The sequence below is a fragment of the Penaeus chinensis genome, chromosome 24 (assembly GCF_019202785.1).
Source record: "Penaeus chinensis breed Huanghai No. 1 chromosome 24, ASM1920278v2, whole genome shotgun sequence".
Classification (NCBI taxonomy): Eukaryota; Metazoa; Arthropoda; class Malacostraca; order Decapoda; family Penaeidae; genus Penaeus; species Penaeus chinensis.
The window spans coordinates 21,074,568-21,093,313 of NC_061842.1; the positions used below are offsets into that span (position 1 = coordinate 21,074,568).

The window sequence follows — 18,746 nt, forward strand, 5'->3', positions numbered from 1 at the left end:
GCCAGTGTATATGCATGTGCCTGTGTGTAAATGTGAGTGTGACTGTGAATGTGAATGAGAAACAACTTTTTTTTTGTGATGTATATCTATATGTCTATGGATGTGTATATGTATTTACATATATATACATATACATACATGTATACACATATATACATATATATATACACATGTATGTGTATGTGTCTATATATATGTATATATATATTTGTATATGTATATATATACATATATAAATACATATATTACATATATTACACATATATATATATATATATATATATATATATATATGATAATGATATCTGTAATCCTTAAAATCAATATTCATAATACAAAAATGACTAAGGATCATCATGCCTGAGAATCCCTTCCATCCTACTTCGCCCTCCCCAAGAAAATATCATCATCAAGTTCATCCAAATCAGAATCCAAGAAATTATAAGTTTTCTCCGACATCTTTGGCTTCTCCTCATATCCCAGCACTGTATCAACATCAGGTATGTCTTGATCGAAAGTACAACCACTCTCATCACCTCGGACAAGGCTCCTGTCCGGCACATCTTTGGTCACAAACTTCTCCTCACTGGCAGTACTCAGTTGGTAGTTCAGAAGGCCATTCTTCTCCTCCTCTGGCATCTTAAAAGTAACAGCATCATTGCTGCTCTTCTTTTCAGTCAAGTCAACAATGGCAGGGAGAGCAGGCTTGCGGTAACACTTGGTGCACTGGGCCGCTTTCCGAACAGCACTGTTCACATCAGCCAGGGAGCATGAGGAGGAGGAGGCTCGGTGTGATGCCCTGATCTGTGGACCCCAGAAGAGTTTATGATCCAGCCATGTCCCATCATGGATCCATGTAACTAGGGAGGCCATTTCTTGCAGCAGGTCAAATCTGCGAATGCTTGCAATCTGAAAGGGTTGAAGCAAAGGACAAAATTATGTCATATATTGTGATGGTGATATGGAGAGCTATGGGTGAATTTGTCTGAAACTTTATGACTTTATAAATGTGAATGCAATAACAATAATAAAAATAACAATAATAATAATATAATACAAGATCACATAATGATAATCATTATCATCATTTTCACTATTAATATCATTATTAACTCAATGCTGCTGGAATTGTAGCATTGATTTGTGAAATGTACCTTCAAACAAACTGCTCTACAAGTATTCAATCACCAAGGAGTCAACTAGTAGACTAGGTGCCCTCACCTAATTTTTCCCCATCTTTGAATTTTTGGGACTGTTTTCTTCTGTAGCTATCAATAAAAATGTCATTATTTTCATTGCTGACAATTTAATCCTTACAATGTTATTAACAATAATAATAGCAATATAAAATAAAATAAAATCTATCCATAAATCCGGGAAAAGGATAATCCAGTGAGATAGGTAAGACGAATCACTCTTGGAGTCATCCATGTGTAAATTCAATTCATAAACTAAACTCACTGTGGCATGTATATACCACTCACAGCAGTATCGGGTTAATATCATTATCAATATCAATATTAATGTCATCTTTAATATAATTGTTACTCTCATCATCATCATCATCATCATCATCATCATCATCATCATCATCATCATCATCATCATCATCATCATCATCATCATCATTATCATTATCATTATCATTATCATTATCATTATCATTATCATCATCATCATCATCATCATCATCATCAATGATAGTTATCATTGTTATTGTTATTATTATTATTATCATCATCATCATCATTGGGGAGCTAACAAAGGCGGGGGCCCATAGCTGCATCCACCCTTCGTTTCCACCTAGGAGGGTCCTTCTGCCTAAGCCACGACTTCCTAGATCATCCCACAGGCCTCCTCCATCCAGGGTTGTATCGAACAGAGACAACCTGGTGGGCAAGATCATCCTGTGGGAAACGAGCCAGATGGCCATATAGCCTGATTTGGCAATCAAAGATTATGCAAGTAATAGGTCCTGTACCAGTCTCATGGTACAACCATTGGTTGGACACATGGTCCTGCCAACTGTACCCCATGATCCAGCACAAAGACCTGTTACAAAAGGCATTAAGGCGAGATTTCAAAGCACAAGATAGCGTCTAGGTTTCACTACCATATAGTAAATCTGGCATCTCTAAATACTCTTGTTGAGAGATTTCATGACCCCTTCTGACAGGCCAATCCGTCTACTGACTTCCTAGTCTGACAGCCCTGAGGTATAAAAAGCTCTCTGTGACCTTGATGTCAGGGAGAATGGTACCAGTCTGCCAGATGGCAGACAGGACCCTATGCAAGCCCCTTGCCATAGGTTCTTCATCAGCCTTTAACAGTTCAGCTGGGTTGCCACAAACACCTGCTGCTTTACCACTCTTCAGCTTGGAAATTGCCCCCCTGACTTCAGGGAGGGTGGATCCTTACTGATGGGTGGGTCTGGAAAAGGAATCTCGACACTACCCGCATCCATGTTAATTGTTGGTAGATTAACCTTGTACAACTGCTCAAAACACTCAGCCCAACGCTTCCACACCTCAACAAGATCTGAGATTATCTGGCGACTTGCTGAGCAGACTGCAGTCATCTGTGAGGAGGGCTTGGAGTTCAGCTTTCTCACGGCTTGGTAGGCAGGATGAAGCTCATTTACTAGGAAATGGCTTTCGACCTCCTCTGCAAGATTCCTCATAAACGGTTCCTTGTCCTTTCTCAGCAGTGACCTAGTCCTACGCACAGGGAACGATGGCTTGCGATCCTCTGACAGTTGGGGACAAGCATCTGTGGCTTCCAGTGTCTCCTGCAAGATGAAATTCTATCTTGCTCTTGGGCATTCACCAACCAATTCCTGGGCTGCATCAAGTGTTTCACGCTTGAAGGTGTCCCACAGAAGAACAGGATCTGTCAGGCCCCCCTGAGTGCTGTGAAACGACTAGAGATAGCTTCAGCAAACCCCTGGGCACACTCCACCTCCTTCAATCTGTCCACATGAAACACCCTAGGGTGTTCACAGGAATAACAGGAAGTTCTGAAGTAAACCCAGACTAATCTATTGTCAGTTCCATTGAACTCGGTACTCAGTTATACCCTGCAGTTCTGAGGATCCTCCACCAAGTGCTAACAAGGATGTGGTCAATCTCTTGGCCACATTACCTGTATCGCTGTACCAAGTCCAATGATGCCGGTCAGAAAGCTTATACCAAGAGCCAAAAATCCTCTTTTCTGGGACCTAGCAAAGTCCCAGAAAAGGAGGCTATTCTCACTGCCAGCATCAGCTCCTGAACCATGAGGACCGACAGACATCTCATAGCGAGCTCAGTTGTAGACAGATACCGCATTGAAGTCACCCAGAACAATACGAATATCTTGCTGAGGACAGCTGTCTGTCACAGATGCAATTTTGGCATAAAACATCTCTTTCACATCAAATTCATGAACATCAGAGGAGCGTACACACTCCTTGGATTATCTTGGTTTATTATCATTATTGTTACTATTGTTATTACCATTACTATTATCATTATCATTGTTATCATCATTATTGCATCATTATCATAGCAAAAATAAAAATAACAAAAATATCCAATAAAGGATTACCAAACCTAGTCCATCCTTATATAATAAATAAAATGTGGAGAAAAACATTCACACCCCATACCTGGCATGGCACATCAGCACTAAAAGGTAAGAGCACAGTGGCAACTTTCTTAGTGGCGTGATGAGTGATAAAGTAATGTCCCGTCAGATAATGCAGGGCAAAAGTCCACTGACCCCGGATAGGTGTTGCACTCTCTCCATTCAGGTTGCCTGGCACAATGAACAGGATTTTGCTTGCCTTGTTCATCTGTTCACTCGTCCAGTTATTGGGGTTCTGGGGAGGGAGACCACAGTTTTCTGTTACCACTATTACTATTACCTTCCAATAAGGTTATTGAAAGAATACACATTGTAATATGCAAGCTGATTATATGTGTTGATGTAAAAGTATACGAAGTTGTACAAGTGACTTTTATACATATACTTTATGAGGGGTATATATGTACAGTATTCATCTATTTTCATATACATGAGTAGTATCTTAATGCATTATTAAAAAGAAAATTATTGACTGTTCAAATATTTATACAACTTTGGCACAAAGAGAAGAGAATTCCTGACATGTAAGAACTTTAATTAAAAAAAAAAAATTTAATCTGAAAAACAAAAAAATAAAACAGAACGGCAACAGATTTTCTCAATACCTCAGTCCCCACATCAGTGTCTACAATATATGGTTGAGCATAACACGTGTCCTTAAGAAATCCAGCGAAAGTCTTCACTAATTCCAAACAAGCACTGTTCTCGGGCAAGTAAATCAGCAGTACACTGGGCAGGTTCTGTCTCAGGGTCTCCAACAGTTCTGTAAACAAATCTGGTCAGCTGAGAAGGGCAACTCAACAGGATTTATCATCAACAGAAAAATCATGATAAATGTTTATAAAGGTGTGAATGAAAATTAATAGTATCACAATGTAAAATACGTATACAAAAGCACAGTCAGGGGCATCTGATTTCCATTTGTTTTATTCTTTTACAAAAGTAACAAACTTAAAAAATGTGCATACTTTTCATCTGAGAATTGTGAATACTCATTGCTTCTTGATCCCAAGATACTTTATCATCCAACTGTATACAATATGTATGGACTACTGTTATTAGGCTCTGGATCAAGTCTAGGCTAGTTTGGGCCTTTAGTTACTACTTAATGTACAATATATATAGGCTTATTTTTCAAAACAAAACTTAATTGATCAACTTCCTTTAATATTATATGTCAAGAATATTTCCTCCCTTATAGCTGCCTCGTTTCTTTCCATTTACTACATAAATGAGAAGGCCCATATTTCATCAAGCAATACTATTATTTACCTACAGATTATACCAGCAAGCAATAAGAATATTTCCCCATTCTTCCCTTCACTGTTTCATCTACAATTGTTCAGTACGTGTACTTCACCAGCTAGCAAATACTTCAGAGCCATTCTTATAACTGGATGCAGGACTAAATAACTCTAACTCACTTCTGTTTTCTTTGGTGCGGTGATGAAGGGTGAAGGTGAAGGCAAAGGCAAATATAAGGATGAACATACAGCTGATAAAAATCCACATTCCCAGCTGGCTTTCCTTCACCTCTGCAATTCAAAGACAGAACATATGAGACATTAAGTTCTATAGTTGCTAACATAGAAGAAAAAAAAAAACTTGCTTATTGGCCAATGCTTTGGCAAAAAACAATAAAAAAAATCTGCTAAATATTAAAACAACATCTGATGTTGCTGCTGTAAAATGTTTGTTATTGTTACACAGATGAACCACTACTTTATTATAGTAAACAGTAATATCAATGAACCTTTGCTGCAAAATATAGCTGAGCATTACATGCTTCATAATGACTGTTACCCTTTTCTGTAAACAAAAAAAAGTACATAAATTTGTTAAGGTAATGAAAACCTTCATACTATAGCAGACAATATTATATGTACAACATAAAAATGCTTATGTGTGTGTACACTTACTTGATAGTTCTACAATTGTGTAGTTTCATTTTTTTGAAATTTGTCATAGTTCATGAAATGAAACCATTGTTTGACAATACATGACCAATTGCAAATTACCTCATCCAGCAAAGCTGCTTGTTTAAAAAAAACAAGCCAAAGTAAATTTATTAAAATTTGAATTCTCCTCAGATTTTTAAAGTAAAAAAACTACATTCTGAGATATCATGATTTAAAGTTCTATAATGTCTGTCTTTCTATATATATTTGCCCATTTGTAATGGTTGACCTATATTTCATACATCATATGTTTTATGTTCATAATCCTTACTAAAAGCCTTGAAGATATTTTAATATATCATACCATTTATAGTAGGAAATTCACCTCAGGGTAGAAGCATGCAAACTGGTTTAATAAAAATTCCTTTAACCTAACAACAGGAACATCTATCCCTGCCTCCTTCACCTGCTTTTCATGGTCATCTTTCATTTTTTTTATATTCTTTGATTTCTTCCTTAATCACCGAGATTTGACTCTACTCTGCGCGAGGTTGGGGTGGCAGGTGAGGCAGCAGCATGTGAAGTGGCTGGTGTTAGTGAGGCAGCCACAATTTTATTTCTTGCACTGTGAACGTCTTCTAGGACAGTTCCCTTATGTGTTTGATATAATAATTTTTGTCCTCTTGAGATACTTGGTTCACAATGGTGAAAAACTCAAAAAATGGGATATGTGGTGAAGATTGTGACTGTGGGTGACTAAACGATGCACATCAAATTCTCTGCTGTCAGATCACTTCTGCAATTTATTTGCTCAGAGCTCAGAGTTGCCGGAACAATCCAGAAAATTGGTATTGCCAACTTCATCCTCTGTGGATATCTTATAGTGCAACTCAAATCAAAGCATAATAGCCCATAAATTGCCTGTCTTACTGGTCTACAGTGTGGTTCTGAGTTGAACCATGAAATTTCTTCATACACACTCCCTATGACCACACCATTTAATGCAACATAAACGAGACATCAATTATGAATCAATCTTTCAAACTACCACTAGTAAAACTTCTTAGACAACTTACCAAAGACAGGGGAGAGTGAAATGTGACAGCCAGTGGGTGGACATGAGGAAGAGACAATCTGCACAGTAACCGCATAGTGAGCTGGAGCTCCCCAAGAGGGCAGCAGCTCATTCCAAAGGGGGGGCATACCATCGGTCCAGTTGGCTCTGGAGTGAATAAAAAGTGTGTATGGGAATAACTGGTATAGGAATATCTAATTTTTTCTTGTATGAAAAGTTTTTTCAACCAGCTTTTTATCTTAAATCTTATGTAAAGGCAAGTGTATTACCACAGAACATATTACAAGAAGGAAGTTTAAAATTTAATCCAAAGAAACTTCATCATTACTTCATTATCATTATCATCATCATCATCATCATCATCATCATCATCATCATAATCATCATCATCATCATCATCATCATCATCAATAATAATAATAATAATAATAATAATAATAATAATAATAATAATGATAATAATAATAATAATAATAATAATAATAATAATAGTAGTAGTAGTAGTAACAGTAGTAATAATAATAATAATAATAATAATAATAATAATAATAATAATAATAATAATAATAATAATAACAATAATAATAATAATAACAATAATAATAATAATAATAACAATAATAATAATAACAATAATAATAATAATAATAATAATAATAATAATAATAATAATAATAATAATAGCAATAACAATAAAAATAATAATAATAATAATAATAGTAATAACAATGATAATGATGATAATAACAATAGTAACAACAATAATAATGATAATAATAACAATATTAAAGACATAAAAATTAAATAAGAGAATGGTAATATACGAAATACAGAGAGAAAAGGTATGCCAAATATCCTACGTTTCTGGCTCTCCTACAACACGCGAGACAAGTGTGCTTCGATGGAGACACTGCAGGTCTGCGTCCACACACTTCACAAGTGAGACATTGTAGGAGATGTTCTTGAAAGGTGCAGATTGTATAGTCACAGGCAAATATGCAGAACGTTGAATATGGTCAAGGTGCAAGAAGAAGAACACATGCCAGTCCTGAAGGTTGGTGTTGTGATGATCTGCAAATTTTGTGTAGAAAGGTATCACTGACCATTTTCTGTTTTTAGTATGTGTTTAAATGACTGCGATTCTGAGAATGTGGTCATACACATACATGCGAGTGCATAAGCGTGCGTGCGTGCATGTGTGTGTGTGTGTGTGTGTGTGTGTGTGTGTGTGTGTGTGTGTGTGTGTGTGTGTGTGTGTGTGTGTGTGTGTGTGTGTGTGTGTGTGTGTGTACATGCATGTTTATGTGCACTCACACAGGTGTGAGTATGTGAGTACATGTGTGTGCATGTGCATGCAGGTGTGTTTGTGTGTCCATGTATGTGCATAGGGAAGGATCATATGTCTGAACATCTTCTTGACAATTATAAAACCTACATGGAAAGTTCTTTGTCTATGTATATTTCTATTTGAAATGAGTGACATCAAAAAGAAAAAGATTCTTTACACTATACTAATCAAACTTACTTTAACTACTACTTCAAAGAAATAAATCAGAAGTAAGGGTAAGAAAACAATAAACAACTATGATAGAATATACTACAAAGGACACTCAAAATCACAATGATGGAACTAAAGCATCAAGTTTCACCCCCAAGCTGCCACAGCATGTACAACAACTGCCATTGCAAAAAAGAGAAAAAAAGGAGCATGGCAAATGCATTTTCAAGGTAAAATGAAAGCCTTAACAAATGTGGGTGTCCCTGACAGCATCGGGATAAAGGTTGTTGCTTTTTTCTATCATTGTACTTTGAATGATGTTTACTTTAAAAAAACAAACTATCTTTTACTTCTGCTTTCTCTTTCTGAAGTATTCATTTTTTTAGGTAAAACAAGAGGAAAATGTCTTCATACTAATCATCACTAAAACCTCTGCTTTCAGCAAACTACTCCGATATGTTAATTTTACATTAGATCCTTATCATTCACATTACCAAGGATTTTTAAAATCATAAAATATCTAGTTACTAAAACTAGCTGATCTTAATATCTTACTTACAAAGGCTATCCTAAAAGTTTTGCAGCAAAGGTCAAAATCGACAACAAAAGACACTATCTTGCACAATGGTTAAAAGATCTCTCACTAAAGAACAAGAAATTCTCTAGCAACTACATCTGAAAGAGAGTAATGAGACTTTTCTGTAATACAACTGTGTCAACTGTATTTCTAGAGGTCAAGATGCAATTAGAAACGAACATGCAGAGATACTTATAAAAGTAAATATTATGGTGCCAATGCTATTGATAGGGGCACTGAGGTTCTATGAATCTATTATCTGAGTAGCTGAGAAACAGACCTCTATCTGAATAGCACAAAAAAGCAGTCACTATCACACTGCATCTACTAATGCATATAGTGGAAATTTATCCAAAACAGATAAGACAATAAAATTATATTATAAAATGCAAGTTGCAAAACTTTTGAGGATAGCCATCCACCAACCTAGCTAAATATCAAACAATATCCTTGAGTATTCCTTGAGACCAAAGCCAAGGACTCACCAAAACTCTCCTTTTTTGGCACCCTGAAGCCAAAGTTACCCCCGGTCCCTTGGTCTGTGATGATGGACAAGTCATAGGTGTGGTTGGAATAACCAATGTTATCGAAGAAGGTGCAGTCCCACATCAGGGTGTCCACCAGGGGGAGGCTCACATTGGACAGTGAGAAAGTGCGGCACAAAGACTCTGTGTTGTCCCGTCTCTTGTAGCGGAACTTCAGGTCTGCAACAGATTTATGAAAATTGTAGGACTTCCAAAGCAAATAATTTTTGTGGATAATTTATCATTTACTAACAAGGTCTATTGCAGTCATTCTTAATTCTGTATATACTAATTCACAATAGTCATTTACATAGAATAAAAACTACTTACTTCCCTTACATCTGCACTCAAAAAAAATATATATAAAAAAGGGAATTATAAAGAAATGTTACTTTTTGCTCAATATCCTTTGCTAAAATAAAATAATTATTCAGAATTGAAATTGCATCCTTCAAAACAGATTTTTTCATAACCCAATCCACATTATTCACTAATCATTAAACCAAACAAGTGGCAATCACTTACTCTGCCAATTAGGTGCAACAAAAGACAAGTTCATGGCAGCTCGTGTCTCCATCCACGTGTTGTAAAAATACATCCGTAAAATGAAGGGCAGTTTGTCATGAGGTGTGAGGTTGGCTCTATCGATGGAGCATTCTGTTGGGAGAAGAAGCTACTCACACACAGACACACAATAAGGGCAGTACTTATCCAATGGCTTGTTATCTTTTTAGCTGTATCATCTGTCTACCTGAAGCCATGGGTGTCATTTCAGCATTTTCTTGAGTGGGGGAGGGCAGAGGTGGATAGGGAAGCATAGCAAACAAAGATTTAGAAGAATAAGCTATTCTGGGGGCCATTTTAAGCAATAACTGGACCTACAGAGGTGCAATTTAGTAATAAAAGCAGACAATTGTGGCCGTTGGGAAGGGGGGTGAACTACTCCCTAGCCCCTTTTAACCCAGTGCCGCTGGGCAGGACATGTTTACTTTATTAATTGTTTTTACACAGAGATGGCTAGACTTGCACTAAGTCACCAATAAGCCAATTACGAGTACTGCCTGTCTCACCTGTTAACCCTTTTCCTTGATTTTTTAAAATATATTACATTATTTTATATTGCTGTTACTAATGTCTATAACATTTTAGTAATTAAAATATCTATAACAAAAATAACACCATCGATATTCAGAGCCTTAGTAAAAAAAAAACATTTTTTCCACCAATTCAAGTACAGGTGAAATTGGGTAAGGTCACAAGGTCTACTAATTGACTTGCAGAGCCATCTATGTGCAGAGCATTTCACCAAAGATAAAAAATAAGCACAGCATTTTTCCAGCGGCAATAGATTAATCTACCTATTTGCATTCAACTCCAATTCATAAAACTGATTTCCATTTAAATCTGTCAAAGGCTTGGTTCTTCTGGTGACTGATGAGTGGCATAAAGGGAATAATGGACTACAGCTCTAAAGATTGAATTTCTGAAAAGTAGATTCTAACAATGACTTAACTTCCTTACTAAAGACAATGAAATAGACAAACCGGTGCTGTTCTTACATGACAGATGACATACAAATGTAAAAGTTATAGGAATGTTGGAATATAATATAACTATCTGTATGTTGTTGTTACCATCATCTTTAAAAATAATAATCATAATAATATGTGATACACTTATGGGGGATGACAAACTTTGCGAGGAGGGGGGGATGCATTTCAAACATGCGCTCAAAATCTTCCTATACCATTTATAAATTATCCCCGACCAATGTTTCTCTTTCTTGCATATGAAAATGTTGAGAGCAGTTTAAATTTCAGATCTACTGTGCTTGCAGAATGGAGATTTTACCAAATGTTTTGCTTCAAATGGGTTGCCTTTGTTTATAATGTATTTAGATGTTTTCATACATATCTGATTGACATTTTGGTTTGCATTTTTTTTCTTTTTTCTTTTTTTTTCTTTTTTTTTTTTTTTTTGGGGGGGGGGCTGCTGGTGCCCTGTGTTTTTACAATCATAATGGGTAATAATTTTTTTTTTTTTTTTTTGTAAATTTTTTTTTACTACAAGGAAACATCTTTTAAAAATATTTTTTCCATGTAATCTGCTATAAGAATGAATTTCAAACCAAAATAAACTAAAAAATTATGCAACAACTAGTCACATATCCCAAAAATGTGGTTGCTTCTTTTTCATAATTCACTGGGAAAAGATGCAGCAAAAGAAAAAAATGGGGAATAAAACTAGGAAGATAAGATAAAGTGAAAAAAAAAGTACAAGGAAAAGAAAAAGAAGAAAAAATGGAGAAGGAAAAAGATAAAAAAAAAGGAAAAAATGAAGAAATTATTTCTCAATTCCCAAAACACATTAAACATCCAATACATAAGGAGTAATTCAGAAAGTTTTGTTTGATGAAGGCCTAGAGGTCAATCAATTAGCTTACAAAGGCATAAAATAACATTACATCACTATTTCAATATATCTATGAGGAATGTGGTCAAACTTTAAAAAGATAATAATAATACTAATTCAATATATCTATGAGGAATGTGGTCAAACTTAAAAAAGAAAAAAATCATAATAATAATAATAATAATAATAATAATAATAAAAATAATAAATAATAAAGGGGCATTCTCAAAACAGGAGCCCTAGGATGGCCCTAACATTAGACACTAATGTTTTGACTTAGTGTAAAAATATAAAAACTATACTAGCTGTGCTATTTCCCTTCTTTCTTTTTCTTCATAAAGCCCATATAATGAAGTACAACTGTAAGACATTTGTACTTCACACAAAGCCCATATTTTGAACCAAAACAATGGAAAACAAGAATATAGATAGTCTACAGTTTTTGAAAGCTCACTTAAAAAAAAAGTTACTATGTACTACTGTATTGCCTATGTTATCCATCAAACTCGAACTTTATCATTAAGGTCACACCAAACTTGACCTCAAGAAACCCACTAATCCTCCCTCCCTATGATCAGTTTTACCAAGGGTTCAGAGAGGAGGCGGCATGGTATGAAGGGAAAATGGGTTCAGTTCAACAGTACTTATCAAGAGCTCAGACTCACAGGCTACACTCGAGTCTGGATCAAGGTGAATGCCGAAAAGCCTTTAACCTAACCATGCTACACAATACAACTAATAATCAAAGAAAGTCTTGTATAGAAAGATCCCATATTTCTTAATACATAAAGAGAGTTGTCCAAGCATGTATACTTAAAGGATTATACTATAATGCATGATCTTTCCATAAGAACTATTTTTTCCATACCACTTGTCATAATTCCAAGATTGATAATATAGACTACTTGTCAGCAATAACGGTCTTACATTCCAAACTCATTTACAGAATATTGTATACGAATACTGAGGCTTCTTTTAAGACTTAGTTTTTCCAAGTACATGGGGAAACAAGAACAAAATTCAAAAGCTAGATAGCACTAATTCACAGAAATACCTATGACCTATTCAGTCATCACTTTCTTAACAATACCCTGTGTGTGATACAGGCGGAGAAATGGGTATGGGGGTGAATTTGGATGTGGATGTGGATGTGGATGTGGATGTGGATGTTAATGTGGGTGTGAGTATAGACTGCTATATTATCAATAGTGACATGTTACAATATCACGAAAGCTGCAATTCATATACTAGTCAAAGCTGATGTGGTGCATTTGTGCTACTTCCCATTTACGTACCAACCAGCCAGTTCTTCTCAGGGACCCAACACAGAGCCTATCATTTTAAGAGCTCTAACCGCAAGGTACATTTCAAGCATTCAAAGTGGTGTACGATATTTACATGAAAACTATTCCATTGATGCTTGCCATAATGACATCTCATTAGGTGAGGCTGTAATGAGCTAACAATGCAAATAAGGAAATTCTGAAATTAGCAGACGAAGGTTAGAATGCATAATGCATAATAATGAATTACTATAAGAAATCCATTGCTCTAAAAGAGATATGAATAAAATGCAATCTTACACAGAACACTGGTAAACGCAATGATCAGCAAAAGTACAATTTATTACTAACCGAGACCAAGAGAGATAACTAGTTGCAGGATGTATTTTAATAATTGTAATATAAAACAACTTATAACTACAGTATACTAACATATGAAAAAATGTGTACACTATGCAAAACTGGACCCTAGAAACATACACATGGAAAAAAAAAAATATATGCATATAATATATAACATATAAGAGCAAAAAGAATATAATCTAATACAAGGAAAAATCAAGGCACTAAAAGAACATTAAGAGACAGTCAAACCAGCCATTAGAAACAACCCAACAGTAAATGTGGCATTGCTCGAACACAGAGGAAATAATGCAGTATATGTTCAACAATGTAATCACTATTTCTCATTTACATACAGAAAGTCTTGTTTAACAGCCTAATGACTTGACAGATGACATAGCTGTGTAAACTTATAAATGATATTCTGTAAAACTGTGCAATAGAACTACACAGGAAAATATGGCGGAAAAAGGAAAATAGGGAAAGAATGGAGTAGAAAAAAAGGAAAAGAATGGAGGAGAAATAAAAGGTAAATAAGGAAAAGAATGAAGGAGGTAAAAACATTAAATTAGGAAAAATGGAGAAAAAAGAAAAATAAGGAAAAAAAGAGTAACAAGGAAAAGAAGAGAAACAAGGAAAAAAAGAGAAACAAGGGAAAAAAAGAAACAAGGAAAACAAGAGAAACAAGGGGAAAAAAAGGAAGAAAAAATAACTAATAAAGAGTAAATGGGAGGTGGAAAAAGAAAAAACAAGAAAGAAATTAAGGAAGATAAAAGAAAAAGAAAAGAAGGAAAAAATGAAGGAAGCAAAAAAAGAAAAAGAGGGAAACAATGAGAGAAGAAAAAGAAAGAAAAAGAAAGAAGGAAAAGGGAAGAAAAATGAAGGAGGAAAAAGAAAGAAAAATGAAGGAGGAAAAAAAGAGAGAAAATATAAATGAAGAAAAGAAAAAAACATAGAAGGAAAACAAAACAGAACAGGAAATAGAATAACAAACACAAAAGCCCCCCCCCCCCACACACACACACACAAAAACAAAAAAAAACAAAAAAAAACACTATACTTCCTCTGACATATATCTTTGTCTTGTAACACAAAAGCTCCCTTGTGGAATTCATGTACAGGAAATCACATGAACATGCCCAAGACATTTTTGTATTTATTGCTTCAGGCCCTGATGAGGCAATAAATGCGAAAAGGTCTTCGGCAAATTTGTGTGTTTTCCTGTACTTTACCTTCATTGCTCTACTCACAAAAGCTCCCCTGCTCATGGTTGAACGATATTAAAGCATTTCCCTCCTTATGGTTAAAACTAATTCCCAATTCATAAAATACATTGAACTTCCTAATGCATAATAAGATATTCAGAAAATTTTGTTACGGAAGCCTAGACATCAATCCATTAGCCTACTTAGGGAGTAACTAATGTCACATAATTATTTCAATATATCCATGAGGAATGTGAACAAGCTTTGAGGGAAAAAAACAAAACAAAAAAACATGGAAAGAAATACCTTCACCAAATCAGTTACAAATGAAACATGAAGTTTGAAATAATTGGGCATTCTCAAAAAAAGAAGAAGAAGAAGAAGAAGAAGAAGAGAAGAAGAAGAAGAAGAAGAAGAAGAAAGGAAGCATATCCTGTTTCAGTAACAAGCCTTTAATTATCTATGCAGAACTTGTCTAATTTTTGAGAAGCTACACTTTATCTCTTCACAGATAGGGACATTAACACGGCACCACAGCTGGGTAAAACGTAATGGTGGATGAAGATTTAAAACTGTGTAAGGCTACAATATCAAGATTTGAAATTACATAAATGAGAGGGATGTGATGTCAGCAATAAAAGATACTGTAGCAATCTCAGCTGCTAGACTTAATGGAATTTCTGCTATCTTTAAAAATAAAAAAAGTAGCAAGAAAATTAACTGTGCAGCTTCTAGACTAGTGGTTCCCAAACTTTTTCTGGTCATTACCCACTTTCCAGACATGATCTTTGTCCATGGTTCACTGACAAGCATAATCTACGACTACAGTAGTAACATAATGCATATATAAATGTCCATATTCAGAGTAATTTTAAAAAATGGCATTATTTGTAAAAAAGCTGGTTCAACAATAAACAAGCAAAAATTAAATAAATATTAAATTAGGAAACCTTAGAATTATGTTAATGTTGAATTACTTACTTCCCTTATATGTCTATGTCTTTTCTTATATCAAGAAAACATAATCAGATTTAAAAAAAAAGTAATAACAAAGATATGTGTCTGGTGGCAAGGCATTGCACAAACATGTACTGAACATGTAAGAACCTGTAAGTTCTCTCCACTGGCTGCCCACTCGCTAAACTCCTTTGGACTTGAAGCTTATATTGTAGCTAAACATAATCTGCATCCTTCCTGAATTATCTATCTGGGTACGGTAAATGTGGTGATTTGTCTACCTTTCTGAACCAAGACATACAATTCAGCTACAAGTATCATTCTGAAAGCCACTCCAAGCATCCTCTAAGCACCTACCAAAATAATTATTAAAACCCAAGGAAATTAAACTTAAGAAAGATATACAATTGGGCATATAAAGTACAAATATCATGAAACAACTAAAGTATCCCTTGGTCTGAGATTATTAAAATTAACCAAGAGCAAGAATGAAAGAATTATGGTGCTCTTGAATTAGACAGGTATCTACATCAAAAGAAAGCTGACAAACTATGCACTCGGCTAAACCACAATGCTTTCAGTCTCCTTTTAGAAAAGGAAAGTCTTTTGAAGATTCAAGGTAAAATATGCATATGCCTATGCCTATGCAATGTTGCCTTTATGTTGTATAAATACTTCTAGCATTATTACAATTAAGAAGATTATAAAAGGGATAAAGCATTTGCTATTTACAACTCAAGCATTGGCAATTTACAGTAACGAGAATGACTCAAAACTTTTTTGATTCCTCTTAAAACATGAGACTTTAGTTATATTTAAAGACTGAATATATTTTAAGATTGAAAGTCGCTCTCAACATTAATATAACAAAATCCACAGAACAGATTCCATTCTAAATTACTATATAACAAACACAATTTATTCAAAGAACAAGAAAGACAAGAAATTATTTGATCACCTAATGATATAAATGCAAAGTCAAAAAGACATAGGAAAACCTAAATAAAATAAAATAAAAGTTTTAAAATATATATCTATATGAAATTTTAAACAGACTTGTTTATAAACCAACTATTGTGCAGTTCCATGATTCAAAAAGAATGTGACGACCAATAAAACATAGCACATTTACACCATAAAAGGAGCACCAAAGCTAACACCAACTCGATATGAAAAATAGTACTTATTCAAAATACCTTCTGGATCGATGCGCGTGACTTCGCAGTTTCCCTGATTTTCGTGTCTGAGCTGAAAGTGAAAAAAACAGTTTAGAAAATTAAACAAAAATAACAAATAAACTTCAGTTCAAAATACACTCCCTGTTTCAACTCCCCTCTCAAAACACTCTCTATCAACACCTTCAATTCCAGTTTTAGAACGCAATCAACACCTCTGTGAGAATCCCTCAAGAAAGAAACAAATAAATAAAAGGAACTGTAACCCAGAGACAAAAAACCTGGTGCATACTGACAAGGAAAAGTACCTGAAAATCAAGTAAGGCATATGACCTTCACCATCTGAGGATAGGAATGGACCATTTGTGACAGTTTATATGTATCTTTTTCTTTTATCTATGCATTTGTGATTACAAGCTTATATACATCTTTTGATCCCTATCTACTTGTATTTTCAAAAAGTTCATGTCTAAAAAAAAAATCTTACTCAAACTAGTTCTTTGCAGTTTAGTTTCTGTTACATAATTAACTTAGTAAAACTATTCAAAAGAGGCAAGACTTGATCTCAATAGCTGATCATTTTAATTTTTATTCTATGCATACTATTTTGTTATCTATTCAGTAGCAAAATATCCACGAGTGTCCCTAAATGTCTGTGCAGGTGGGTGTGATCTGGACATAGGTGTGTTTCTGGGCATAAGTGTGGTTGTGGTTGTGGGTATAGGGAAAGTGTAACTGTACATGAAAAAGTAAGTATGGGTATAGGGATAGGTGTGGGTGTGAGTATGGCTATGGGTGGGTATGGGCATAAGTGGGTATAGGTATGGGGGGTATAGGTATGGGGGGTATAGGTATGGGGGGTATGAGTATAGGTGTGAGGATTTGGGTGTTAGAGTATAGGCGCATGGGCGTGTGAGGGTGTGGGCATATGGGAGTGTGGGGGTAAAGGTGTGTGGTTGCAGGTGTCAGTGTGGGTGTGGGTATGGGTGTAGGTATAGGTGTGTGGGTGTGGGTGGATGTGTGGGTGTAGGTGCAGGTGTGCGAGTTTCGGTGTAGGTCTGAGTATGGGTGGGTGGGGGTGGGTATGGGTGGGTGGGGGTGGGGGTGGGTATGGGTGGGTGGGGGTGGGTATGGGTGGCTGGGTGTGGGTATGGATGTGTGGATGTGGGTATGGGGGAGGAAAGTGTGGGCATAGGTGTGTGGGTGTAGGTGCAGGTGTGTGGGTGGGTGGGTGTGGGTATAGGCATAAGTGTGTGGGTATGGGTGGAAGGGTGTGGGGGTGTAAGTGTGGGCATAGGTGAGTGGGTGTAGATGTGGGCATAGGTTTGTGGGTGTGGGTATAGGTGTGTGGGTGTGGGTGTGGGTGGAGGTGTGGGTGTGGGTGGGTGGGTGTGTGGGCATAGGTGTGTTGGTGTGGGTGTAGGTATGTGGCTGTGGATGTAGGTGTGTGGATATGGATGGGTGTGGGGGTGGGTATGGGTGGGTGGGTGTAGGTGCAGGAGTAGGTGTGTGAGTATGCGTGTAGCTGTATGAGTTTGGATGTAGGTGTATGGGTGTGGGTGTAGGTACAGGTGTGTAGGCACAGGTGTGTGGGAATGGGTGGGTGGTTGTGGGGTGTGGGTATTGGCATAGGTGCAGGTGTGTGGGTGTGTGATGTGTGTAGGTGTATGGGTGTGGGTGAGGGTGTGTGTATAGGTGTGGGAGTGTGTGGGTGTGTATAGGTGTGTGTGTAGGTGTGGGTGGGTGTGTAGGTGTATGTAGGTGTGTGGGTGTGTGTAGGTGTGTGGGTGTGTGTAGGTGTGTGGGTGTGTGTAGGTGTGTGGGTGTGTGTAGGTGTGTGGGTGTGTGTAGGTGTGTGGGTGTGTGTAGGTGTGTGGGTGTGTGTAGGTGTGTGGGTGTGTGTAGGTGTGTGGGTGTGTGTAGGTGTGTGGGTGTGTGTAGGTGTGTGGGTGTGTGTAGGTGTGTGGGTGGGTGTAGGTGTGTGGGTGTGTGTAGGTGTGTGGGTGTGTGTAGGTGTGTGGGTGTGTGTAGGTGTGTGGGTGTGTGTAGGTGTGTGGGTGTGTGTAGGTGTGTGGGTGTGTGGGTGTGTGTGGGGTGTGTGTAGGTGGGTGTGTGGGTGTGTGTGGGTGTGTGTAGGTGTGTGTAGGTGTGTGTGGGTGTGTGTGGGTGTGTGTAG

At 36.4% G+C, this 18,746-nt stretch overlaps 1 protein-coding gene across 1 annotated transcript in view; it reads right to left on the bottom strand.

Moving 5' to 3' along the window:
• Window positions 1-231: 231 nt before the first annotated feature.
• LOC125038143 overlaps window positions 232-18,746 on the bottom strand; it is a 20,420-nt gene continuing 1,905 nt past the window's right edge. Inside the window, exons 2-10 of the mRNA XM_047631463.1 lie at window positions 16,592-16,643; window positions 9,722-9,853; window positions 9,158-9,376; window positions 7,458-7,668; window positions 6,599-6,744; window positions 5,049-5,159; window positions 4,230-4,387; window positions 3,647-3,859; window positions 232-909 (exon numbers count right to left, since the gene is read on the bottom strand). Of these exons, the coding sequence (XP_047487419.1) occupies window positions 379-909; window positions 3,647-3,859; window positions 4,230-4,387; window positions 5,049-5,159; window positions 6,599-6,744; window positions 7,458-7,668; window positions 9,158-9,376; window positions 9,722-9,853; window positions 16,592-16,643 (1,773 nt within the window). The 3' untranslated portion in view covers window positions 232-378. The remainder of the gene's footprint in view (window positions 910-3,646; window positions 3,860-4,229; window positions 4,388-5,048; window positions 5,160-6,598; window positions 6,745-7,457; window positions 7,669-9,157; window positions 9,377-9,721; window positions 9,854-16,591; window positions 16,644-18,746) is intronic.